The following is a 26595-nucleotide window of genomic DNA, read 5'->3' as shown; positions in this document are numbered from 1 at the left end:
GCCATCATTGAGGATGGGGATGTTTGCAGAACCTCCTCCTCCTGTTAGTTGTTTAATTGTCCACCACCATTCACGACTGGATGTGACAGGACTGCAGAGCTTTGATCTGATCCGTTGGTTGTGGAATCACTTAGCTCTGACTATAGCAAGTTGCTTCCGCTGTTTAGCATGCATGTAGTCCTGAGTTGTAGCTTGACCAGGTTGGCACCTCATTTTTAGGTACGCCTGGTGCTGCTCCTGGCATGCTCTTCTACACTCCTCATTGAACCAGGGTTGATCCCCTGGCTTGTTGGCAATGGTGGAATGGGGAATATGCTGGGCCATGAGGTTACAGATTGTGCTGGAATACAATTCTGCTGCTGCTGATGGCCCACAGCGCCTCATGGATGCCCAGTTTTGAGCTGCTAGATCTGTTCTGAATCTATCCCATTTAGCACGGTGGTAGTGCCACACAACACGTTGGATGGTGTCCTCAGTGCGAAGATGGGACTTCATCTCCACGAGGACTGTGCGGTGGTCACTCCTACCAATACTGTCATGGACAGATGCATCTGCGACAGGTAGATTGGTGAAGACGAGGTCAAGTAGGTTTTTCCCTCGTGTTGGTTCACTCACCACCTGCGGCAGGCCCAGTCTGGCAGCTATGTGCTTCAGGACTCGGCCAGCTCGGTCAGTGGTGGTGCTACCGAGCCACTCTTGGTGATGGACATTGAAGTCCCCCACCCAGAGTACATTTTGTGCCCTGGCTACCCTCCAAGTGGTGCTCAACATGGAGGAGGACTGATTCGTCAGCTGAGGGAGGACGGTAGGTGGTAATCAGCAGGCGGTTTCCTTGCCCATGTTTGACCTGATGCCATGAGATTTCATGGGGTTCGGAGTCAATATTGAGGACTCCCAGGGCCACTCCCTCCTGACTGTATATCACTGTACCACCACCTCTGGTGGGTCTGTCCTGCCGATGGGACAGGAACATAGCCAGGGATGGTGATGGAAGAGTCTGGGACGTTGGCTGAAAGGTATGATTCTGTGAGTATGGCTATGTCAGGCTGTTGCTTGACGAGTCTGTGGGACAGCTCTCCCAATTTTGGCACAAGTCCCCAGATGTTCGTGAGGAGGACCTTGCAGGGTCGACTGGGCTTGGTGTTTTGCCTTTGTCGTGTCCGGTGCCTCGTGGTCCGTCCGGTTTTATTCTTATTTTGACTTTTTTTAGCGAGTTTGTACAACTGAGTGGCTTGCTAGGCCATTTCAGAGGGCAATTAAGAATTAACCACATTGCTGTGGGTCTGGAGTCACATATAGGCCAGACCGGGTAAGGACGGCAGGTTTCCTTCCCTAAAGGACATTAGTGAACCAGATGGGTTTTTACAACAATCTGGTAGTTTCATGATGTGGAGATGCCGGTGATGGACTGGGGTGGACAAATGTAATAAAGCTGTTGGACTATAACCTGGTGTTGTACGACTCCTTACATTGGTAGTTTCATGGCCACCATTACTGATACTATTTTTTTTAATTCCAGATTTTATTTAATTGAATTTAAATTCCCCAGCTGCTGTGGTGGGATTTGAACTCATGACTCCGGATTATTAGTCCAGTAACATAACCGCTATGCTACCATACCCTTTTATGTAATGTGGTGACCAGAACTGTACACTGTACTCTAGCTGTGGCCTAACCAGTGTTTTGTACAGTTCTAGCATAACCTCCCTTTATTCTATGCCTCGGCTAATAAAGGAAAGTATCCCGTATGCCTCCTAAACTATCTTATCTACCTGTCCTGCTACCTTCAGGGATCTGTGGACATGCACTCCAAGGTCCTTTTGTTCCTCTGCATCTCAGTATCCTCCCATTTATTGTGTATTCCCTTGCCTTGTTTGCTCTCCCCAAATGTATCACCTCACACGTCTCCGGATTGAATTCCATTTGCCACTTTTCTGCCCACCTGACCGGTCCATTGATATCTTCCTGCAGTCCACAGCTTTCCTCCTCACTGTCAACCACACGGCCAATTTTTCATTGATTTTATTTGCCAGTATTTTTTCATGCCCTCTCTATTTGGAGGGGTTACTGAAAGGTTAGTCTAAAGGTTTTAAGGAGGCTCTTAAAAGAGGAGAGAGAGGCGGAGTGGTTTAGGGAGGGAATTCCGAAGTGTGGGCTTAAGTGGAGTTTGTGGCTTTGGTCTTCCCAATGTTTAATTGGAGGAAATTTCAGCTCCTGCAGGACTGGATATTGGACAAGCAGTCAGACAACGCAAAGGTAGTGAAGGGGTTGAGAGAAAAGAAAGACAGACTTGCATTTATATCGTGCCTTTCACGAACTCAGGACATCCCAAAGTGCTTTACAGCCAATGAAGTACTTTTGAAGTGTAGTCACTGTTGTAATGTAGGAAACGCAGCAGCTAATTTGCGACAGCAAGATCCCACAAACAGCAATGTGATAAATGACCAGATAATCTGTTTTTGTGATGTTGGTTGAGGGATAAATATTGGCCCTAGGAAGAACTCCCCTGCTCTTCTTCAAATAGTGTCGTAGGATCTTTTACATCCACCTGAGAGGGCAGATGGGGCCTCGGTTTAACATCTCATCCGAAAGACGGCACCCCCTCAGTATTGACCCTCCAACAGTGCAGTGCTCCCTCAGTACTGACCCTCCGACAGTGCGGCGCTCCCTCAGTACTGACCCTCCGACAGTGCGGCGCTCCCTCAGTACTGACCCTCCGACAGTGCGGCACTCCCTCAGTACTGACCCTCCGACAGTGCGGCACTCCCTCAGTACTGACCGTCTGACAGTGCGGCACTCCCTCACTACTGACCCTCCGACGCTCCCTCAGTACTGACCCTCCGACAGTGCAGCACTCCCTCAGTACTGACCCTCCGACAGTGCAGCACTCCCTCAGTACTGACCCTCCGACAGTGCGGCACTCCCTCACTACTGACCCTTCCTCAGTACTGACCCTCCGACAGTGCAGCACTCCCTCAGTACTGACCGTCCGACAGTCCCTCACTACTGACCCTCCCTCAGTACTGACCCTCCGACAGTGCAGCACTCCCTCAGTACTGACCGTCCGACAGTGCGGCGCTCCCTCAGTACTGACCGTCCGACAGTGCGGCGCTCCCTCAGTACTGACCCTCCGACAGTGCGGCGCTCCCTCAGTACTGACCCTCCGACAGTGCGGCGCTCCCTCAGTACTGACCCTCCGACAGTGCAGCGCTCCCTCAGTACTGACCGTCTGACACTCCCTCAGTACTGACCGTCTGACAGTGCGGCACTCCCTCACTACTGACCCTCCGACGCTCCCTCAGTACTGACCCTCCGACAGTGCAGCACTCCCTCAGTACTGACCCTCCGACAGTGCAGCACTCCCTCAGTACTGACCCTCCGACAGTGCGGCACTCCCTCACTACTGACCCTCCCTCAGTACTGACCCTCCGACAGTGCAGCACTCCCTCAGTACTGACCGTCCGACAGTGCGGCACTCCCTCACTACTGACCCTCCCTCAGTACTGACCCTCCGACAGTGCAGCACTCCCTCAGTACTGACCGTCCGACAGTGCGGCGCTCCCTCAGTACTGACCGTCCGACAGTGCGGCGCTCCCTCAGTACTGACCCTCCGACAGTGCGGCGCTCCCTCAGTACTGACCCTCCGACAGTGCGGCGCTCCCTCAGTACTGACCCTCCGACAGTGCGGCGCTCCCTCAGTACTGACCCTCCGACAGTGCGGCGCTCCCTCAGTACTGACCCTCCGACAGTGCGGCGCTCCCTCAGTACTGACCCTCCGACAGTGCGGCGCTCCCTCAGTACTGACCCTCCGACAGTGCGGCGCTCCCTCAGTTCTGACCCTCCGACAGTGCGGCGCTCCCTCAGTACTGACCCTCCGACAGTGCGGCGCTCCCTCAGTTCTGACCCTCCGACAGTGCGGCGCTCCCTCAGTACTGACCCTCCGACAGTGCGGCGCTCCCTCAGTACTGACCGTCCGACAGTGCGGCGCTCCCTCAGTACTGACCCTCCGACAGTGCGGCGCTCCCTCAGTACTGACCCTCCGACAGTGCGGCGCTCCCTCAGTACTGACCCTCCGACAGTGCGGCGCTCCCTCAGTACTGACCCTCCGACAGTGCGGCGCTCCCTCAGTTCTGACCCTCCGACAGTGCGGCGCTCCCTCAGTACTGACCCTCCGACAGTGCGGCGCTCCCTCAGTACTGACCCTCCGACAGTGCGGCGCTCCCTCAGTACTGACCCTCCGACAGTGCGGCGCTCCCTCAGTACTGCACTGGGTGTGTCAACCATAGATTTTGTCTCATGTCTCTGGAGGGGGACTTGATCCCACTACCTACTGACCCAGAGTCAAGAGTGCAACCCACTGAGCCACAGCTGACAGGTGTTGAAGAGGTCAAGCTGGGGATCATCAACATATGTGTGGAAGCTGTCATTATATCTGCCTAAAGGCCAAGGATCGATCTCTGGGGACTCCAGAGGGGACGGAGTGGGGGTGGGAAGAGAAACCATTGCTGGAGATTACCTGGCTGTGATTGGATAGATATGAGTAAAACCAAGTGAGGGCAGGGATGGAGCCCTTATATCAAAGTCACAAACGCCATCCTGAGCCTGTGACCGTGGTAAACTCTCCACCCTCAACCTGGCTGCAGTTTTTGACCTCATCGTCCTTCTTTATTCTCCAGTCCCCACCCTCAGTGCCCCCCCACTGTGAACGGTCCCCACCCTCAGTGCCCCCCCACCGTGAACAGTCCCCACCCTCAGTGCCCCCCCACCGTGAACAGTCCCCACCCTCAGTGCCCCTCCACCGTGAACGGTCCCCACCCTCAGTGCCCCTCCACTGTGAACAGTCCCCACCCTCAGTGCCCCTCCACTGTGAACAGTCCCCACCCTCAGTGCCCCTCCACCGTGAACAGTCCCCACCCTCAGTGCCCCTCCACCGTGAACAGTCCCCACCCTCAGTGCCCCTCCACCGTGAACGGTCCCCACCCTCAGTGCCCCCCCACCGTGAACAGTCCCCACCCTCAGTGCCCCTCCACCGTGAACAGTCCCCACCCTCAGTGCCCCCCCACCGTGAACAGTCCCCACCCTCAGTGCCCCTCCACCGTGAACAGTCCCCACCCTCAGTGGCCCCCCACCGTGAACAGTCCCCACCCTCAGTGCCCCCCCACCGTGAACAGTCCCCACCCTCAGTGCCCCTCCACCGTGAACAGTCCCCACCCTCAGTGGCCCCCCACCGTGAACAGTCCCCACCCTCAGTGGCCCCCCACCGTGAACAGTCCCCACCCTCAGTGCCCCCCCACCGTGAACAGTCCCCACCCTCAGTGCCCCCCCACCGTGAACAGTCCCCACCCTCAGTGCCCCCCCCACCGTGAACAGTCCCCACCCTCAGTGCCCCTCCACCGTGAACAGCCCCCACCCTCAGTGCCCCCCCACCGTGAACAGCCCCCACCCTCAGTGCCCCCCCACTGTGAACGGTCCCCACCCTCAATGTTCCCCCCCACTGAGAGGTTCAAACATAGAGTCGCGGGAGAGATGGGTGCAGATTTGGGAGACGTCAACACATTCAAGGACTTTGGAGAAGAAATGGAGTTGGAGATTGGGCATGGGGTCGAGAGGGCTGGGGGAGACTGAAGAGATTAGAGGGGGATGAGTTAATACAAGTAAAATCCCACAGCTGCTGGAATCTGAACCAAACAAAGAAAATGCTGGAGACACCTGGGCCTGTGGCGAGAGCAGTCGGGTTATTGGTTCTCGTACAGACCCGTCTCCAAAACTGGAAAATAAAATGTGAACAGAAAAAGGGCGGAAAAAATATTAAAAAAAGATCCAGAGAGGAATCAAGTGACAGGCCATGGAGAGAGATACTGGGACAAGGGGCCTGTAAATAGGGCAGGAAGAGGGAGCCTGGGGAATGGAGAGATGGAGAATCCATCCGGGCCTCAGGCGTGGACTTAAATCCGGTTTGAAAATGAGGAAGAAGCTGAAGTCACTGAAATCAGTGTCCAGAGCAGAAGGTTGAAAGTTGCCCCGGGGACAGGGTGGAAATCGTTCCTGAATCTTGGAATGTTTTCCAGTTTTGAGCAGCATTTTAAAAAGAACAAAGGGAAGAAAAAACAGAGACACGAAGGAAAGAGGAAATGGGAATGATCTGAAAAGAAGTGAACAGAAAACAGGAGGTGGTTAAATGGCTGAGGTGATAATGTGAGAGGATAGGGTGGGAAATGACGAGAGCAGTGGGGGAGGGCGAGGGGCACTCAGGGTGGGGACTGTTCACTGAGGGTGGGGACTGTTCACTCAGGGTGGGGACTGTTCACTCAGCCTTTCCCACCCCCAGTTCCAGTGAGTTTGTTCCTGGAGGAATCGGCACCAACCTGAACATCTCCGCCCACTCCCCCCACACTGGGGTCTCCTTCCAGCACTCGCACCATCTCTGCCGTGCAGGCAGGGTCCAGAACAGTGTCCGAATCGCAGACCTGGGGAAACAGCAGAGCGATGGTCATTTACTGGCCGGTTACGGGGACTGGCCCCCGGGAATCGTCAATTGATCCACATTAATAATCTGAGAGGGCCCGTGTGGCCTGCTGCCTTTGAGCACTCAATCCAGGCCACACTGACCAGGAAACCCTGGGGTCCAATCCCGGCCTGTGCACAGTCAGTCAGTAGGGCCCCTGCACCCATTGTCCAGAGAATCAGCCTGGGCTCCTGATCACTGCCCTGGGTTAGAGAGAGGGGGAATCAGCCTGGGCTCCTGCTCCTGATCACTGTCCTGGTTAGAGAGGGGGAATCAGCCCAGGCTCCTGCTCCTGATCACTGCCCTGGATTAGAGAGAGGGGGAATCAGCCCAGGCTCCTGCTCCTGCTCACTGCCCTGGATTAGAGAGAGGGGGAATCAGCCCAGGCTCCTGCTCCTGATCACTGTCCTGGATTAGAGAGAGGGGGAATCAGCCCAGGCTCCTGCTCCTGATCACTGCCCTGGATTAGAGAGAGGGGGAATCAGCCCAGGCTCCTGCTCCTGCTCACTGTCCTGCTGCAAATTGTGTGGGTGTTGGGTGAGCAAAGGATCGAGGCTCGGCTGATGCCCTGAATAGACAGCTATCACTGTCTGTGTTCACACATGAAGGGGATGAGGTATTGGACGGTGATCAATGCCCCAGTCTGTTTCCCCCCCCACAGAGTCCATACCCCACCCTCTTCCCCCCAGAGCCTGTATCCCAGCCAGTTCCCTCCAGAGCCCATAAGACTATAAGGGATAGGAGCAAGAGTAGGCCATTCGGCCCCTCGAGCCTGCTCCACCATTTAATGAGATCATGGATGATCTGATTTTTACCTCAACTCCACTTTCCCGCCCTTTCCCATATCCTTTGACTCCCTCGCTGATCAAAAATTTGTCTAACTCAGCCTTGAATGTATTCAATGACTCAGCCTCCACTGCTTTTTGGGGTAAAGAATTCCAAAAATTCACGACCCTCTGGGAGAAGAAATTCCTCCTCATTTCTGTTTTAAACGGGCGACCCCTTATTCTGAGACTATGCCCCCTAGTTTTAGATTCCCCCATGAGGGGTAACATCCTCTCAGCATCCACCCTATCGAGTCCCCTCAGAATCTTGTATGTTTTAATAAGATCTCCTCTCATTCTTCTAAACTCCAGTGTGTATAGACCCAACCCTTCCATACCCGTAATCAACCTAGTGAACCTTCTCTGAACTGCCTCCAATGCAAGTATGTCCTTCCTTAAATAAGGGCACCAGAACTGTACGCAGTATTCCAGGTGTGGACTCACCAGCACCCTGTACAGTTGCAGCATGACTTCCCTGCTTTTATACTCCATCCCCCTAGAAATAAAGGCCAATATTCCATTTGCCTTCCGGATTACCTGCTGCTCCTGTATGTTGACTTTTTGTGTTTCATGTACGAGGACACCCAGATCCCTCTGTACCGCAGCATTTTGTAGTATTTCTCCATTCAAATAATATTTTGCTTTTTTATTTTTCCTCCCAAAGTGGATGACTTCACATTTTCCCACATTATATTCCATCTGCCAAATTTTTGCCCATTCGCTTAACCTGTCAATATCCCTTTGCAGACACTTTGGGCCCGATTTTAGCACCCGGTTCCGGGTGCATTCTCGGCGGGGGGGGGCCTCTAAAATCCCGATTTCGAGGAGCGGGACCGGATCGCGCCTCGATCCCGCCCACTTCCGGGTTCCGTGCTGACGTGCGGGGGTGCGTGCGTTGGCCCCGCTGGTGGGAATCCCTCAGGCAATTAAAGCCAGCGGGGTTCCACTTGAGTGTATTTATCTCGGTATTTCAGGTCATTAAATGACCTGATTGAGCTGTTTATTTAACAGGTGTGGGATTTTACAGTGAAATGAGACTGTTTCCCATACTGGGGGAAACACTCACACTCTCAACGGACGTGTTGCAGCCAGCAGCCTGTGGCAGCTGCCAAGGTGCATTCCACAGGTGGGGGGGGTGGGGAGAGCCTTCACCAACGCAGGAGGACACTCCGTAACATTGGGCAACGCCTGCCCTCCACCACCCTCCTCCAAGCAAGAAGATTCACCGGCGTGGAAGTCCAACCCCTGTGCGAGGACACACTTTTCTAGCGTGCACAACCCCGCAAACCTACACCTGCCAGATGGGTGCTGCGTTGACATCCTCGGAGGACGAACAGCATGACCAGCCTCAGCAGCCTCGCAGTCCACGCCGTCCACCTCAGAGACGTGCATCCCCACAACACGGTGCTGTGGCACATCCACCTGCACAGCAGGATGGAGGGCATCCGCAGAGAGAGATGCGTCGCAGGAGGCACTACCCTCCGCACAGGGTCTACAGACCGAGGCTCAGCTTCATGGACCTCTCTGAGCAGCAGTGCATACGTAGGCTCAGAGTCACTTGCCAGGTAGTCGCCGACATCTGCAGCCTCCTCAATGACGAGCTGCTCCCGGATGGACCAAGCAGCATCTTCTTACCCATCGCCGTCAAAGTCACCACTGCCCTCAACTTCTTCGCCTCCGGATCCTTCCAGGGTGCCACGGGGGACATCACCGGGGTCTGTCAGTCGTCTGCACACAAGTGCATAAGGCAGGTCACCGATGGGTTGTTCCACAGGGCCTCGACCTACATCAACTTCGCCATGGACGAGCGCAGCCAGACGGAGAGGGCGGTTGGATTCCATGCTGTGGCTGGCTTCCCACGGGTGCAGGGTGTAATCGATTGCACCCACATCGCAATACGGGCACCTCCACATGAGCCAGGGCTGTTCATCAACAGGAAAGGGTATCACTCCATGAACGCCCAGCTCATTTGTGACCACCGCCAGAGATTCCTACACGTGTGCGCCAGATACCCCGGCAGCTGCCACGATGCCTTCGTCCTCAGGGAGTCCACCGTCCCGCCCCTCTTCCACGCACCCAACGCCGGCAACGGCTGGCTCCTCGGCGACAAGGGATATCCCCTGCACACGTGGCTTATGACACCTCTGAGGAACCCCATCACCGAGCCGCAGCGTCGGTATAATGACAGCCACATTGCTACCAGGTCTACAATTGAGCAGGCCATAGGGCTGCTCAAGATGCGCTTCAGGTGCCTTGATCGTTCCGGGGGAGCACTCCAATACACGCCACTCCGAGTGGGACGAATTATAGTTGTCTGCTGTGCCCTGCATAACATGGCCCAACAGAGAGGGGGGTGCCGCTGGAGGAGGCCCCATGCACACCCGCCACCCACATTGAGGACGACAATGAGGAGGAGGAGGAAGAGGGAGAGGAGGAGGAACGACCCATGCGCCGAACACCGGCTCACCTGCGTGCTCGTCAGGCCAGGGAGGCACTCATATGCCAACGGTTCTCCTAACATCACACTGTGTGACGCGTTCACATATCATAACGTGCACAGACGAGGGTCCATACAGGCTCCCTCCACAGAAGAGTGGTGCCTGTACACCTGCACCCACTGGATTATGCCCAATGGGTGGGACGGGGTGGTCGTCGTCATGATGAGGCGCACGGAAGGGACATATTGCACAAGCTGCAGAATTATGGACAAGAGGTGGCAGCATTGGTGAGAAAAAGTGAGTTTATTTTGTGGTGACATTCAAAGAGTGGAAATTAAAAAAAAACAAATAGACAAACACCCTGGTGCAATCCCTGTGTGCTCACGGAACTTTAGGCTTTCGTTTCCGGGTACCCCTACGTGGTGCTACCCCTGTGGCTCCAGCAGAGGTGGTGGCAGGTTGCTCCTGTTTGTGCCCTGACCGGGTAGATGCTTTGGGCCGACGCCCCCTGGGTTTCGGTGCCCACGAGGGCACCTCCACAGACTGCTCCTCCTGCACCTGTGCAGGGGCAGACTCGGCCACCTGGAGAGGATGGACTATTGCGGGCACTGGTTGAGAGGGGGGCAACGGGTGAGACCTGGGGGCGCCTTGAGTAGCGTCCACACTTCCATGTCCCCGTTCACCATCTTCCCTCTCATGGCCAAGGCCCACATCACCCCTTCCACCCTGCTGGACGGCAGTTTGGATGACGTGGGTGAGACCTTGCAAGGCCACCTCCAATGTATCTGTCAACCTGTTGATGGCGGCAGAATGTTGCTCACCCTGAATCCGAACAGCCGTTGTGAGGGCCTGGATGGACTCATTGGTGAGCTGTGCGTGACGCTCGAGGGAGGCTAGCCTGTCCTCCACCGCAGACGTTCCCACACCTACCCGCGACACTATCTCAGAGATGCCTTCACGTCCCTGCGACACTATCTCGGCGATACCCACCTGCACCTGTGCCACCATTCCCCTCATGCAGGAGTTGGACTCCTCCATCCTCCGTGCGATTGTGGAGAGTGCGCGTGGCACCTCTCCCAGTACCTCAGCAATGTTCTGGTGCCCCTCGACGACTCTCCTTTTGACAGGTGGCCCCCTGGGTTCAGCATCTGGGTCTGGCTGAGCAAAGCCTGGAGAAGAGTGCTCCCACCGACGCGGACCCTCCGCGGCTGACCCTGCCACCAGGGTCTGCTCATGCTCACGTGTGCGCGGTGACTCACCATGTGCAATCCCAACTAACTGAGGGGGGGGACCCACCGAGATGTGTGTATCTGCGCTGGTGGATGCTTGGCTCATGTGTGACGATGCACCCTCAGAGACCGGCATGTCCTCTGAGGAATCGCCCTCAACCGAAACGTCGATCGCAGACGGTCCTGCAAGAGAACAGAGGGAAATATCAGGCATGTGACCAAATGTGGCGGTACGGCATGTGCCATGTGATGCTAAGATCATTCGCGATCATGGGTGATGAGTGCCAGCTTTCCCTTACCGGCCGTTTCGCCAGAACCAGACTCGCCATCCACCACCGACAGGCAATGCAGCGTGCGGCTGATCTCCAGCGCCTCGACCTCGGCGTCTGTCAGGGCCACCTCGTGTGGCGGGCCCCCTCCGGTGCGTGCCCTATCGCGTGCGTTCCTGGCCCTCTTCTCCTGTGAGGGCAAAACACAAAAACGTTATTGAGTGATGATTACAATGTGAGACGCTTCAAGCATTGGTGTGAGTGGGTTGAGCGTGTGCCAGATGGATGGGAGGATGCGTGTGCCACATGGCCATCCCATTGTATGGGCATTGGGGTGTGTGGTAGTGGTCGAGTGGGGACAGGGACGGTGGGTACGTGCAGGCACTGTGAGGATGATAGTTGGGTGGCTGTGAGGATTGTTGCGGGAGCGCAGTGCTGTCAGTGGAGATGGGGTTGTGAGGTGTTTGAGGTGATGTGGAAGACGGAGTGACGCAGAGTGCGTTAGTGTACTCACCTTCCCGGATCTGGTGAGGTCATTGAATCTCTTGCGGCACTGAATCCAAGTGCGGGTGGTGTTTCCCCTGCTTGTGACCTCCGCGGCCACCTCCTCCCATGCCCTCTTGGTGGCGCTGGCAGGGCACCTCCTTCCATTGGTGGGGAACAGCGTCTCCCTCCTCATGCGGACCCCGTCCAGCAGCACCTGGAGGGCGTGGTCCGTGAATCGGGGAGCAGCCTTACCCCTGCGCTCCTCCATCCTTCATGGAGTGTAGTTTGTGGCTGGAGGGGCTTTGGTGGACTGCCCCTTTAAATAGAGCGCCACCATCGCTCAGACGTCAATGCGCATGTGCAGGCCGCCGGCACGCAGCTGAGAAGCGCGGAACCCGTAACTGCCGGCTAATTACATCAATCATCCCGCGATCGCGCGCGCAACGCACTCAATTTGGACGGCGCGTTTTCCTCGAGCCCGACTGACCACCCGCTGCCAACCCGCACCCCTGGTAAAATCGGGCCCTTTGTGTCCTCATCGCAACTTGCTTTTCCACCTATCTTTGTATTATCAACCCGTACCCCACCCTGATCCCCCCAGAGCCTGTACCCCCACCCTCTTCCCCCCAGAGCCCGTACCCCACCCTCTTCCCCCCAGAGCCCGTACCCCACCCTGATCCCCCCCAGAGCCTGTACCCCCACCCTGATCCCCCCAGAGCCCGTACCCCACCCTGTTCCCCCCAGAGCCCGTACCCCACCCTGATCCCCCCAGAGCCTGTACCCCAGCCTGTTCCTCCCCCAGAGCCCATACCCCACCATCTTCCCCCCTGAACCGTACCCCAGCCTGTTCCCCTCCCCTCCCCCCAGATCCCATACCCCAGCCTTGAGTGTAACTGCTGCAGAAATGACTGATGCATTTTACACAGAATTTGATAGAAATTACAGCAGAATCTTGGCCCAGCCAATCCCTGTTAGTGTTCACTCTCCACACGATCAGTGCCCCAATCCCCTGAACCCACCCTACCCCCATATCCCTTTATCCCCATTTATCTTCAACCATCTATCGAACCTATTCTTAAATGTTGGCACGGTCTCTGCTTTAATCACTTTGCTACAAACCACTTAAAGTAATTCACTGTGTGAAGTGGCTCGAGATAAACACAAATCTTTTTTAAATCTTGGGTCACTTCTAAATCTCTGAACAAACTGAACTTTCATAACCTTTCTATAAATCTAAAATTACTACCTGCAAGCTGTTTATTACTGTGTCTGTTATAATTAATGAGCCTATTGTGAGCAGCACCTGTAATTAGAGCAGTGTCTGGGTTTATCTACTGCTCTGTAATTCCACATCCCACCAGCAGATGGTGCAGCAACACAGATCCCCCAAATCACCCCCACATCACCCTCCAAATCACCCCCAAAATCACCCTCCAAAATCACCCCCCATCACCCTCCAAATCACCCCCCAAAATCACCCCCACATCACCCTCCAAATCACCCCCCAAAATCACCCCATCACCCCCAAAATCACCCCCACATCACCCTCCAAAATCACCCCCCAAAATCACCCCCACATCACCCTCCAAATCACCCCCCAAAATCAACCCATCACCCCCAAAATCACCCCCACATCACCCTCCAAAATCACCCCCACATCACCCTCCAAAATCACCCCCCAAAATCACTCCCACATCACCCCCCAAAATCACCCCCACATCACCCTCCAAAATCACCCCCACATCACCCTCCAAAATCACCCCCACATCACCCTCCAAAATGACCCCCCAAAATCACCCCCACATCACCTTCCAAATCACCCCCCAAAATTGCCCCCCAAAATCACCCCCACATCACCCTCCAAATCACCCCCCAAAATCACCTCCAAATCACCCCCCAAAATCACCCTCCACATCACCCCCCAAAATCACCTCAAATCACACTCCAAATCACCCCGCACAATCACCCCCCACAACACCTGCCAAATAACCCCAAAATCATCCCCACATCACCCTCCAAATCACCCCCCAAAATCACTCCCACATCACCCCCCAAAATCACTCCCACATCACCCCCCAAAATCACCTCCAAATCACCCCCCAAAATCACCCCACATCACGCTCCAAATCACCCCCCAAAATCACCCCACATCACCCTCCAAATCACCCCCCAAAATCACCCCCACATCACCCTCCAAAATCACCCCCACAGCACCCTCCAAATCACCCCCCAAAATCACCCCCACATCACCCTCCAAAATCACCCCGCAAAATCACCCCCACATCACCCTCCAAATCACCCCCCAAAATCACCCTCCAAATCACCCCCCAAAATCATCCCAACATCCCCCACCAAATCACCCCCCCAAAATTGCCCCCCAAAATCACCCCATAACACCCCCCAAAATCACCCCATAACACCCCCCAAAATTGCCCCCCAAAATCACCCTCTCACCCTCCAAAATCACCCCCACATCACCCCCCAAAATTGCCCCCCAAAATCACCCCCACATCACCCTCCAAATCATCCCCCAAAATCACCCTCCAAAATCACCTCCAAATCACCCCCCAAAATCACCCTCTAAATCACCCCCCGCAAAGTCACCCCAAATCACCCGCAAAATCACCCCCAAAATCACCCCACATCACTCTCCAAATCACCCCCCAAAATCACCCCCACATCACCCTCCAAAATCACCCCCCAAAATCACCCCCACATCACCCTCCAAATCACCCCCCAAAATCACCCCCACATCACCCTCCAAATCACCCCCACATCACCCTCCAAAATCACCCCCACAGCACCCTCCAAATCACCCCCCAAAATCACCCCCACATCACCCTCCAAAATCACCCCGCAAAATCACCCCCACATCACCCTCCAAATCACCCCCCAAAATCACCCTCCAAATCACCCCCCAAAATCATCCCAACATCCCCCACCAAATCACCCCCCCAAAATTGCCCCCCAAAATCACCCCATAACACCCCCCAAAATCACCCCATAACACCCCCCAAAATTGCCCCCCAAAATCACCCTCTCACCCTCCAAAATCACCCCCACATCACCCCCCAAAATTGCCCCCCAAAATCACCCCCACATCACCCTCCAAATCATCCCCCAAAATCACCCTCCAAAATCACCTCCAAATCACCCCCCAAAATCACCCTCTAAATCACCCCCCGCAAAGTCACCCCAAATCACCCGCAAAATCACCCCCAATATCACCCCACATCACTCTCCAAATCACCCCCCAAAATCACCCCCACATCACCCTCCAAAATCACCCCCCAAAATCACCCCCACATCACCCTCCAAATCACCCCCCAAAATCACCCCCACATCACCCTCCAAATCACCCCCACATCACCCTCCAAATCACCCCACAAAATCACCCTCCAAATTTCTAAGTCTCTAAGTTTCTGTCAGGCTTCAGCAGAGAGAGCTGCTGTAGCAAGTTAATTGGTTAGCTAGATTCAATTGGTCCCTGAAGGTGGGGCAGGCCTGACTCATCTGAGTCTCAACTGTAGAAATACAGGGGCCTGTCAGTGCAAACAGCACGGTGTGAGGACAACACAGTGTGCTGAGAGTTCGGTAAGTGTGGGAGTTTGGTGAAGTGGGGGAAGGAGGTGCTGCTTTGCCTTGCTTTTCCTGCAGAGCGGTAGTGGACCTGAGAGTAGAAGACTGAGATTGTGGAATAAAAGCAGCAGCAGACCTGCACCAAGAGACAACTACTGTGCGACATCACAGGGACTTAACTCCTGGACCGAAGATAAATAAGAAGCAAAAAGTAATCCAAGTGGGACGTCACCAAGGAAGAGGTAAGTGATTGGTTGGTGAGTATTTTCCTGCTGAATTTGTCTAAGGTTAGAGTTTGTGGATTCTCTGGTCTCTGTTGTGTAGTGGGGGACTGCTGTTCAGCAAGGGCCCTTGAGTATACCTTTTTAATTGAAGTGAAATTGGTGGGATTCATTTAATTTGAATTAATTAGTTAAAGGGTAAGTCATGTCAGGACAGCCCAGCCCCGTGTTATGCTCTTCCTGCTCTATGTGGGAAATCAGGGACCCTTCCGGTGTCCCTGACGACCATGTGTGCGGGAAATGTATCCAGCTGCAGCTACTGACAAACCGCATTGCGGCACTGGAGCTGCGGATGGATTCATTAAGGAGCATTCGCGATGCTGAGAACGTCGTGGACAGCACGTTTAGTGAGATGGTCACACCGCAGGTAAAGGTTGTACAGGCAGGAAGTAAGTGGGTGACCACCAGGCAGAGTGAGAAGAGCAGGCAGGCAGTGCAGGGGTCCCCTGTGGCCGTCCCCCTCTCAAACAAATATACCGCTTTGGATATTGTTGAGGGGGATGACTTATCAGGGGAAGGCAGCAGCAGCCAACTTCCTGGCACCAGGGGTAGCTCTGCTGCACAGGCTGGGAGGAAAAAGAGTGGAAGAGCTATAGTGGTAGGGGATTCTATCATAAGGGAAACAGACAGGCGTTTCTGTGGCCGTAAACGTGACTCCAGGATGGTTTGTTGCCTCCCTGGTGCCAGGGTCATGGATGTCACTGAGCGGCTACAGGGCATTCTCAAGGGGGAGGGTGAGCAGGCAGAGGTCGTGGTCCACATTGGGACCAATGACATAGGTAGGAAGGGAGATGAGGTCCTGCATCAAGAATTTAGGGAGCTAGGTAGCAGATTAAAGAGCAGGACCTCAAAGGTTGTAATCTCTGGATTACTCCCAGTGCCACGGGCTAGTGAGTATAGAAATAGGAGGATAGAACAGATGAATGCGTGGCTAAAGAGTTGGTGCAGGAGGGAGGGTTTCAGTTTCCTGGATCACTGGGCCTGCTTCTGGGGAAGGTGGGACTTGTACAAGTCGGACGGGTTGCACCTGAACCAGAGCGGGACAAATATCCTTGCGGGGAGGTTTGCTAGCACTGTTGGGGGGGGTTTCAACTAACTTGGCAGGGGGATGGGATACAGAGTGGAGCTACAATAGGGGGTGATGTGCAGCCAAATATAGAGAAAAAAACAAGTCAGCTTGGAAGACAGGGCAAATATGTAAGGGCAAGGCTGGATGGCATCTATTTTAATGCAAGGAGTCTTGCGAATAAGGAGGATGAACTGAAGGTGTTGACAAACACATGGGAGTATGATATTGTTGCTGTCACAGAGACATGGTTGAGGGAGGGGCAAGACTGACAGCTCAATATTCCGGGGTACAGAATCTTCAGGTGAGACAGAGGGGGAGGTATAAGAGGAGGGGGGGTCGCAATATTAATTAAAGAATCAATTACTGCCATAAGGAGGGATGATATATTAGCAGGTTCCTCTAATGAGGCCATATGGGTGGAGGTTAAAAACAAAAAGGGGGCAAGCACTTTGATGGGAGTGTACTATAGGCCCCCAAACAGTCAGGGGGAGATAGAGGAACAGATATGTAGGCAAATCTCAGAAAATTGTGCAAATAATAGGGTAATAATCGTGGGGGATTTCAACTTCCCCAATATTAACTGGGATACTCAGAGTGTAAAAGGCTTAGAGGGTACAAAATTCTTAACGTGCATCCAGGAGAGCTTTTTGAGCCAGCATGTAGAAAGTCCTACAAGAGAGGGGGCGGTACTGGACCTAATTCTAGGGAATGTGGCCGGCCAAGTGGAAGAAGTGCTAGTAGGTGAGCACTTTGGTGACAGTGACCATAATTCGGTGAGATTTAAGGTGGTCATGGAAAAGGACAGGGAGGGGCCGGAAATAAAGGTTCTAAATTGGGGGAAGGCCGATTTTAATAGGATAAGGCAGGATCTGGCCAAAATGGACTGGGATCAGCTGCTTGTAGGAAAATCCGCATCGGAGCAATGGGAGTCTTTCAGAAGGGAGATTGAGACCATACAATGGCAACATGTTCCCGTAAAGGTCAAGGGTGGTTCCAAGAACTCCAGGGAACCTTGGATGTCAGGGGATATACGAGAATGGATTAGGAAAAAAAGGAGGGCTTTTGGCAGATACAAAAGGCTAAAGACGGAGGAAGCCCTAGAGGAGTACAAAAAGTGCAGGGGGATACTTAAAAAAGAAATTAGGAGATCAAGGAGGGGCCATGAAATAACACTGGCGAGCAAAATAAAGGAAAATCCTAAGATGTTTTATAAGTATATTAAGGGTAAGAGGATGACTAGGGAAAAAATAGGGCCCATTAGGGACAAAAATGGCAATCTGTGTGTGGAGCCGGCAGATGTAGGAAGGGTTCTAAATGAATTTTTTGCATCTGTTTTCACTCTGGAGAAGGACGATGTAGACATTGAAATACGGCAGGGGGACTGTGATATACTCAAACATATTAACATCGAGCGGGAGGAGGTATTGGCGGTTTTAGCAGGCCTAAAAATGGATAAATCCCCAGGCCCGGACGAAATGTATCCCAGGCTACTGTGTGAGGCAAAGGAGGAGATTGCGGGGGCTCTGACACATATATTCAGAACCTCTCTGGCCACAGGGGATGTGCCAGAGGACTGGAGAACCGCTAATGTAATACCATTATTCAAGAAGGGGAGTAGGGAAAAACCGGGGAACTACAGGCCAGTGAGCCTAACATCAGTGGTAGGAAAATTATTGGAAAAAATTCTGAAGGACAAAATTAGTCTCCACTTGGAGAAGCAAGGATTAATCAGGGATAGTCAACATGGCTTTGTCAAGGGAAGATCATGTCTGACTAATTTGATTGAATTTTTTGAGGGGGTGACCAGGCGTGTGGATGAGGGTAACGCAGTGGATGTGGTATACATGGATTTCAGTAAGGCCTTCGATAAAGTCCCCCACAGGAGACTGGTCAAGAAGGTACGAGCCCATGGAATCCAGGGTGCCTTGTCACTTTGGATACAAAACTGGCTTAGTGGCAGAAGGCAGAGGGTGATGGTCGAAGGTTGTTTTTGTGACTGGAAGCCTGTGGCCAGTGGGGTACCACAGGGATCGGTGCTGGGTCCCTTGCTGTTTGTGGTCTACATTAATGACTTGGATATGAATGTAAAAGGTATGATCAGTAAGTTCGCTGATGATACAAAGATTGGTAGGGTGGTAAATAGTGAGGAGGATAGCCTCAGTCTGCAGGACGATATAGATGGGTTGGTCAGATGGGCGGAACAGTGGCAAATGGAATTTAACCCGGAAAAGTGCGAGGTGATGCACTTTGGAGGGACTAACAAGGCAAGGGAATACACAATGAATGGGAGGACCCTAGGCAAGACAGAGGGTCAGAGGGATCTTGGTGTGCAAGTTCACAGATCCTTGAAGGCGGCGGAACAGGTAGATAAGGTGGTAAAGAAGGCATATGGGATACTTGCCTTTATTAGCCGAGGCATAGAATATAAGAGCAAGGAGGTTATGATGGAGCTGTATAAAACACTGGTTAGGCCACAGCTGGAGTACTGTGTGCAGTTCTGGTCGCCACACTACAGGAAGGATGTGATCGCTTTGGAGAGGGTGCAGAGGAGATTCACCAGGATGTTACCAGGGCTGGAGCGCTTCAGCTATGAAGAGAGACTGGGAAGATTGGGTTTGTTTTCCTTGGAGCAGAGGAGGCTGAGGGGGGACATGATTGAGGTGTACAAAATTATGAGGGGCACAGATAGGATGGATACTAAGGAGCTTTTTCCCTTCGTTGAGGGTTCTATAACAAGGGGACATAGATTCAAGGTAAAAGGCGGGAGGTTTAGAGGGGATTTGAGAAAGAACTTTTTCACCCAGAGGGTGGTTGGAGTCTGGAACTCACTGCCTGAAAGGGTTGTGGAGGCAGGAACCCTCACAACATTCAAGAAGCATTTGGATGAGCACTTGAAATGCCATAGCATACAAGGCTACGGACCAAATGCTGGAATATGGGATTAGAGTAGACAGGGCTGATGGCCGGCGCGGACACGATGGGCCGAAGGGCCTCTATCCGTGCTGTATGACTCTGTGACTCTGTGACCCCCACATCACCCTCCAAATCACCCCATCACCCCGCAAAATCACTCTCCAAATCACCCCCACATCCCCGCCAAATCACCCCCCAAAATCACTCCCACATCACCCCCCAAAATCACCTCCAAATCACCCCCACATCACCCTCCAAAATCACCCCCCCACATAACCCTCCAAATCACCCACCAAAATCACTCCCACATCCCCCGCCAAATCACCCCCATAACACCCCCCAAAATTGCCCCCCAAAATCACCCTATCACCCTCCAAAATCACCCCCCAAAATCGCCCCCCAAAATCACCCCCACATCACCCTCCAAATCATCCCCCAAAATCACCTCCAAATCACCCCCAAAATCACCCTCTAAATCACCCCCCAGTCACCCCAAATCACCCGCAAAATCACCCCCCACATCACCCCAAAATCACCCCCATATCACCCTCCAAATCATCCCCAAAATGACTCCCACATCACCCTCCAAATCACCCCCCAAAATCACCCTGCAAAATCACCCCCACATCACCCTCCAAATCACCCCCCAAAATCACCCTCCAAATCATGCCCCAAAATCATCCCAACATCCCCCGCCAAATCACCCCCCAAAATTGCCCCCCAAAATCACCCCATCACCCTCCAAAATCACCCCCCAAAATTGCCCCCCAAAATCACCCCCACATCACCCTCCAAATCATCCCCCAAAATTGCCCCCCAAAATCACCCCCACATCACCCTCCAAATCACCCCCCAAGATCACCTCCAAATCATCCCCCAAAATCACCCTCTAAATCAACCCCCCCCAAAGTCACCCCAAATCACCCCGCAAAATCACCCCCCACATCACCCGCAAAATCACCCCTACATCACCCTCCAAATCACTCCCACATCTCCCCCAAAATCACCCCACATCACGCTCCAAATCACCCCCCAAAATCACCCCCACATCAACCTCCAAATCACCCCCCAAAATCTCCCCCACATCACCCTCCAAAATCTCCCCCACATCACCCTCCAAATCACCCTCCAAAATTGCCCCCAAAATCACCCCCACATCACCCTCCAAATCACCCCCCAAAATCACCTCCAAATCACCCACCAACATCACTCCCACATCCCCCGCCAAATCACCCTTATAACACCCCCCAAAATTGCCCCCCAAAATCACCCTATCACCCCCCAAAATTGCCCCCCAAAATCACCCCCACATCACCCTCCAAATCATCCCCCAAAATCACCCCCCAAAATCACCTCCAATTCACCCCCAAAATCACCCTCTAAATCACCCCCCCAGTCACCCCAAATCACCCCCACATCACCCCAAAATCACCCCCACATCACCCTCCAAATCATCCCCAAAATGACTCCCACATCACCCTCCAAATCACCCCCCAAAATCACCCCGCAAAATCACCCCCACATCACCCTCCAAATCATCCCCCAAAATCACCCTCCAAATCACCCCCCAAAATCATCACAACATCCCCCGCCAAATCACCCCCCAAAATTGCCCCCCAAAATCACCCCATCACCCTCCAAAATCACCCTCCAAAATCACCCCCCAAAATTGCCCCCCAAAATCACCCCCACATCACCCTCCAAATCATCCCCCAAAATTGCCCCCCAAAATCACCCCCACATCACCCTCCAAATCACCCCCCAAGATCACCTCCAAATCATCCCCCAAAATCACCCTCTAAATCAACCCCCCCCAAAGTCACCCCAAATCACCCCGCAAAATCACCCCCCACATCACCCGCAAAATCACCCCTACATCACCCTCCAAATCACTCCCACATCTCCCCCCAAAATCACCCCACATCACGCTCCAAATCACCCCCCAAAATCACCCCCACATCAACCTCCAAATCACCCCCCAAAATCACCCCCACATCACCCTCCAAAATCTCCCCCACATCACCCTCCAAATCACCCCCCAAAATCACCCCCCAAAATTGGCCCCAAAATCACCCCCACATCACCCTCCAAATCACCCCCCAAAATCACCTCCAAATCACCCCCACATCATCCTCCAAAATCACCCCCCACATCACCCTCCAAATCACCCACCAAAATCACTCCCACATCCCCCGCCAAATGATCCCCCAAAATCACCCTCCAAATCACCCCCCAAAATCACCTCCAAATCACCCCCCAAAATCACCTCCAAATCACCCCCCCAAAGTCACCCCAAATCACCCCCAAAATCACCCCCACATCACCCTCCAAATCACCCCCACATCACCCCCAAAATGACTCCCACATCACCCTCCAAATCACCCCCCAAAATCACCCCCACATCACCCTCCAAAATCTCCCCCACATCACCCTCCAAATCACCCCCCAAAATCACCCCCACATCACCCTCCAAAATCTCCCCCACATCACCCTCCAAATCACCCCCCAAAATCACCCTCCAAATCACCCCCCAAAATCACCTCCAAATCACCCCCCAAAATCACCCCCCCCCCAAAGTCACCCCAAATCACCCACAAAATCACCCCCCACATCACCCGCCAAATCACCCCAAAATCACCCCCACATCACCCTCCAAATCACCCCCACATCACCCCCAAAATGACTCCCACATCACCCTCCAAATCACCCCCCAAAATCACCCCCACATCACCCTCCAAAATCACCCCCCAAAATCACCCCCACATCACCCTCCAAATCACCCCCCAAAATCACCCCCACATCACCCTCCAAATCACCCCCACATCACCCTCCAAATCACCCCATCACCCCGCAAAATCACTCTCCAAATCACCCCCACATCCCCGCCAAATCACCCCCCAAAATCACCCCCACATCACCCCCCAAAATCACCTCCAAATCACCCCCACATCACCCTCCAAATCACCCCCAAAATGACTCCCACATCACCCTCCAAATCACCCCCCAAAATCACCCCACATCACTCTCCAAATCACCCCCCAAAATCACCCCACATCACCCCCCAAAATCACCCCACATCACCCTCCAAAATCACCCCCCAAAATCACCCCCACATCACCCTCCAAATCACCCCCAAAATCACCCCCAAAATCACCCCCACATCACCCTCCAAATCACCCCCAAAATCACCCCCACATCACCCTCCAAATCACCCCATCACCCTGCAAAATCACTCTCCAAATCACCCCCACATCCCCGCCAAATCACCCCCCAAAATCACTCCCACATCACCCTCCAAATCACCCCCCAAAATCACCTCCAAATCACCCCCCAAAATCACCCCACATCACCCACCAAATCACCCCCACATCTCCCCCCAAAATCACCCCCACATCACCCCTCCAAAATCACCCCCAAAATCACCCCCACATTACCCCTGAGGCAGCTGCTAAAGCTTTTCCTGCACATCCTGCCCCCATTTAACTGCAGCAGATGGCTCCTGTTGAAGAGCTAGCACCAGCAGGATGGGCTGAATGGCCTCCTGCACTGTAACCTCTGTAATGTTATGATAATCATGAACCTGCTTTACTTGCTCAGTGAGCGAGCAACAAGGAGAGATTTAAATAGGCTTCAGCCCACATTGAGAAAGCCTTTCTGCAGGATATTCAACTACAGGGGCATCACAGCATGGCCTGAGTTGTGCATGCTTGCACTCCCCAGCAGGAGTTACTGGAGAGCGATCAGGAGCGGGAACACTGGCTGATTCCCCCCTTCCCTAATCCAGGGCACCAAGTCCCCGCTCCTGCTGCCCTGCTGGGACCTCTGCAGGGTCGCGCTGGGTGATCCATTCTCAGTGTGAGAAACACGGGATCCAGCTCCACATCTCTTCCCTTCTGTTTCCCGGATCAGGATTCGCCCATTTCATGCTCAGTTCCCATAAGGAAGTGAAGCTGGAGGTAATTCTGAGCATGGGCCTATCCAATGGTATGAGCCAAGGTCCTGCCTCACGACCTGTTAGATGGCGGTTGTGGGAATTGTGTCCCAATAAAAGTCTGCATGCAACCGAGCTTTGGGGAACGGCAGAGCCTGACCCCTGAGGCCTCAACCCCTGACCCGAGTCCCCGACTCCTGAGGCCCCCACTCCCCAATACACCAGCTCCATCTCCCAGGTGTATCAGCCCTACCTGTATATAATCCACGGTGTCCCCAAGTGCGTCGAATGCGGTGTACATCACCTCTCGCTTTCCTCCCCACTTCTGCATGATGCAGGAGAATTTACACTGAGTCACAATCTCCTCCACCCTCCTCTTGCCCTCATCGAGGGTAAAGTCCGTCTCTCCGGGCCCCTTCTCATGGTAATTACTCTTCCAGACATACGAGCCTGAGCTCTCCAAGCCCATGAGCTCATTGAATATCTCCAGCATGTAGTTGTCGTCCTCACTGTTGCCATCGATGACCATCACCACCTTCAGGTTGGGATACGCAATTCTCTTCACTGACACCAGGCACTTTTTCAGGTAATCCGGGTCCTCCTGATAGGCAGCGATGCAGAGGGCAACGGACTTGTCAAATTTGAGGGGTTGTTTTTCCTTCCTCATCTTCCTGTGCTCCAGGAAGGCAAAGAGACTCTGGATGAAGAGGTGCAGGGCAAGGATGGCACCATACAGCCCAAAGGACAGGTGGTAATTCTCGGTGTATCCGAACTGGTAACCCTTCACATAAGTGCAGGTGATGGCCACAAGCACGGACACAGCAAAGAACGTGGTCACTATGATTCGCAGAACTGTGCAGAGCCTCTCACAAGACATGTTCTGTAATGGGAAAGAGAATCAACTGAGACAGGGCAACCTGGGGAATAACCAACATCAACGTGGGAGGCGCAGAGACTGTTAAATATTAGCTTAAAAAATACAGACTAAAAACTAGTCCCCCAATCACACACAGCCCACTGTCGACCTGCTCCCCAAGACCCACAAACAGGACAGTCCCAGTGGAGCCATCCATTCAGCTACTGCCCCACCGAACTTATCTCCTCAGCTCCATTTTTCTTCCCCTTGTTCAGTCGCTATCCACCGACATCGATGACTCTTCTGAAACCTTTGCCAAATTATCCAATCCCAGTTTTCTGGCCCTCACAAAGACATTCAATCCCCCGACACCTCCATCCCCCACCAGGACATTCAGTCCCTCTACACCTCCATCCCTCACCAGGACATTCAGTCCCTCTACACCTCCATCCCCCACCAGGACATTCAGTCCCTCTACACCTCCATCCCCCACCAGGACATTCAGTCCCTCTACACCTCCATCCCCCACCAGGACATTCAGTCCCTCTACACCTCCATCCCTCACCAGGACATTCAGTCCCTCTACACCTCCATCCCTCACCAGGACATTCAGTCCCTCGACACCTCCATCCCTCACCAGGACATTCAGTCCCTCTACACCTCCATCCCTCACCAGGACATTCAGTCCCTCGACACCTCCATCCCTCACCAGGACATTCAGTCCCTCTACACCTCCATCCCTCACCAGGACATTCAGTCCCTCTACACCTCCATCCCCCACCAGGACATTCAGTCCCTCTACACCTCCATCCCCCACCAGGACATTCAGTCCCTCTACACCTCCATCCCCCACCAGGACATTCAGTCCCTCTACACCTCCATCCCTCACCAGGACATTCAGTCCCTCTACACCTCCATCCCCCACCAGGACATTCAGTCCCTCTACACCTCCATCCCTCACCAGGACATTCAGTCCCTCTACACCTCCATCCCCCACCAGGACATTCAGTCCCTCTACACCTCCATCCCACACCAGGACATTCAGTCCCCCGACACCTCCATCCCCCACCAGGACATTCAGTCCCTCTACACCTCCATCCCCCACCAGGACATTCAGTCCCTCTACACCTCCATCCCTCACCAGGACATTCAGTCCCCCGACACCTCCATCCCCCACCAGGACATTCAGTCCCTCTACACCTCCATCCCACACCAGGACATTCAGTCCCCCGACACCTCCATCCCCCACCAGGACATTCAGTCCCTCTACACCTCCATCCCTCACCAGGACATTCAGTCCCTCTACACCTCCATCCCTCACCAGGACATTCAGTCCCTCTACACCTCCATCCCCCACCAGGACATTCAGTCCCTCTACACCTCCATCCCTCACCAGGACATTCAGTCCCTCTACACCTCCATCCCCCACCAGGACATTCAGTCCCTCTACATCTCCATCCCTCACCAGGACATACAGTCCCTCTACACCTCCATCCCTCACCAGGACATTCAGTCCCTCCACACCTCCATCCCTCACCAGGACATTCAGTCCCTCTACACCTCCATCCCCCACCAGGACATTCAGTCCCTCTACACCTCCATCCCTCACCAGGACATTCAGTCCCTCTACACCTCCATCCCCCACCAGGACATTCAGTCCCTCTACACCTCCATCCCTCACCAGGACATTCAGTCCCTCTACACCTCCATCCCTCACCAGGACATTCAGTCCCTCTACACCTCCATCCCCCACCAGGACATTCAGTCCCTCTACACCTCCATCCCCCACCAGGACATTCAGTCCCTCTACACCTCCATCCCCCACCAGGACATTCAGTCCCTCTACACCTCCATCCCTCACCAGGACATTCAGTCCCTCTACACCTCCATCCCTCACCAGGACATTCAGTCCCTCTACACCTCCATCCCTCACCAGGACATTCAGTCCCTCTACACCTCCATCCCCCACCAGGACATTCAGTCCCTCTACACCTCCATCCCCCACCAGGACATTCAGTCCCCCGACACCTCCATCCCTCACCAGGACATTCAGTCCCTCTACACCTCCATCCCTCACCAGCCTGACAGAGCCATACTCACAGAATCATACCTTTCAGCCAATGTCCCAGACTCTTCCATCACCATCCCTGGGTATGTCCTGTCCCACCAGCACGACAGACCCACCAGAGGTGGCAGTACAGTGATATACAGTCAG

At 53.8% G+C, this 26595-nt stretch overlaps 1 protein-coding gene across 1 annotated transcript in view; it reads right to left on the bottom strand.

The window, feature by feature from the left end:
• The window catches only part of has3 (hyaluronan synthase 3), a 29397-nt gene extending 4996 nt beyond the window's left edge, over nucleotides 1–24401 (bottom strand). Inside the window, exons 1-2 of the mRNA XM_067997545.1 lie at nucleotides 23778–24401; nucleotides 6366–6467 (exon numbers count right to left, since the gene is read on the bottom strand). Coding sequence (XP_067853646.1) covers nucleotides 6366–6467; nucleotides 23778–24401 — 726 coding nt within the window. The remainder of the gene's footprint in view (nucleotides 1–6365; nucleotides 6468–23777) is intronic.
• Between the last annotated feature and the right edge of the window lie 2194 nt (nucleotides 24402–26595).

This window comes from Heptranchias perlo, chromosome 16, assembly GCF_035084215.1.
Source record: "Heptranchias perlo isolate sHepPer1 chromosome 16, sHepPer1.hap1, whole genome shotgun sequence".
NCBI lineage: Eukaryota > Metazoa > Chordata > Chondrichthyes > Hexanchiformes > Hexanchidae > Heptranchias > Heptranchias perlo.
The sequence above is the reverse complement of the archived record's forward strand: the minus strand, read 5'-3'. Positions and strand labels throughout refer to the sequence as shown.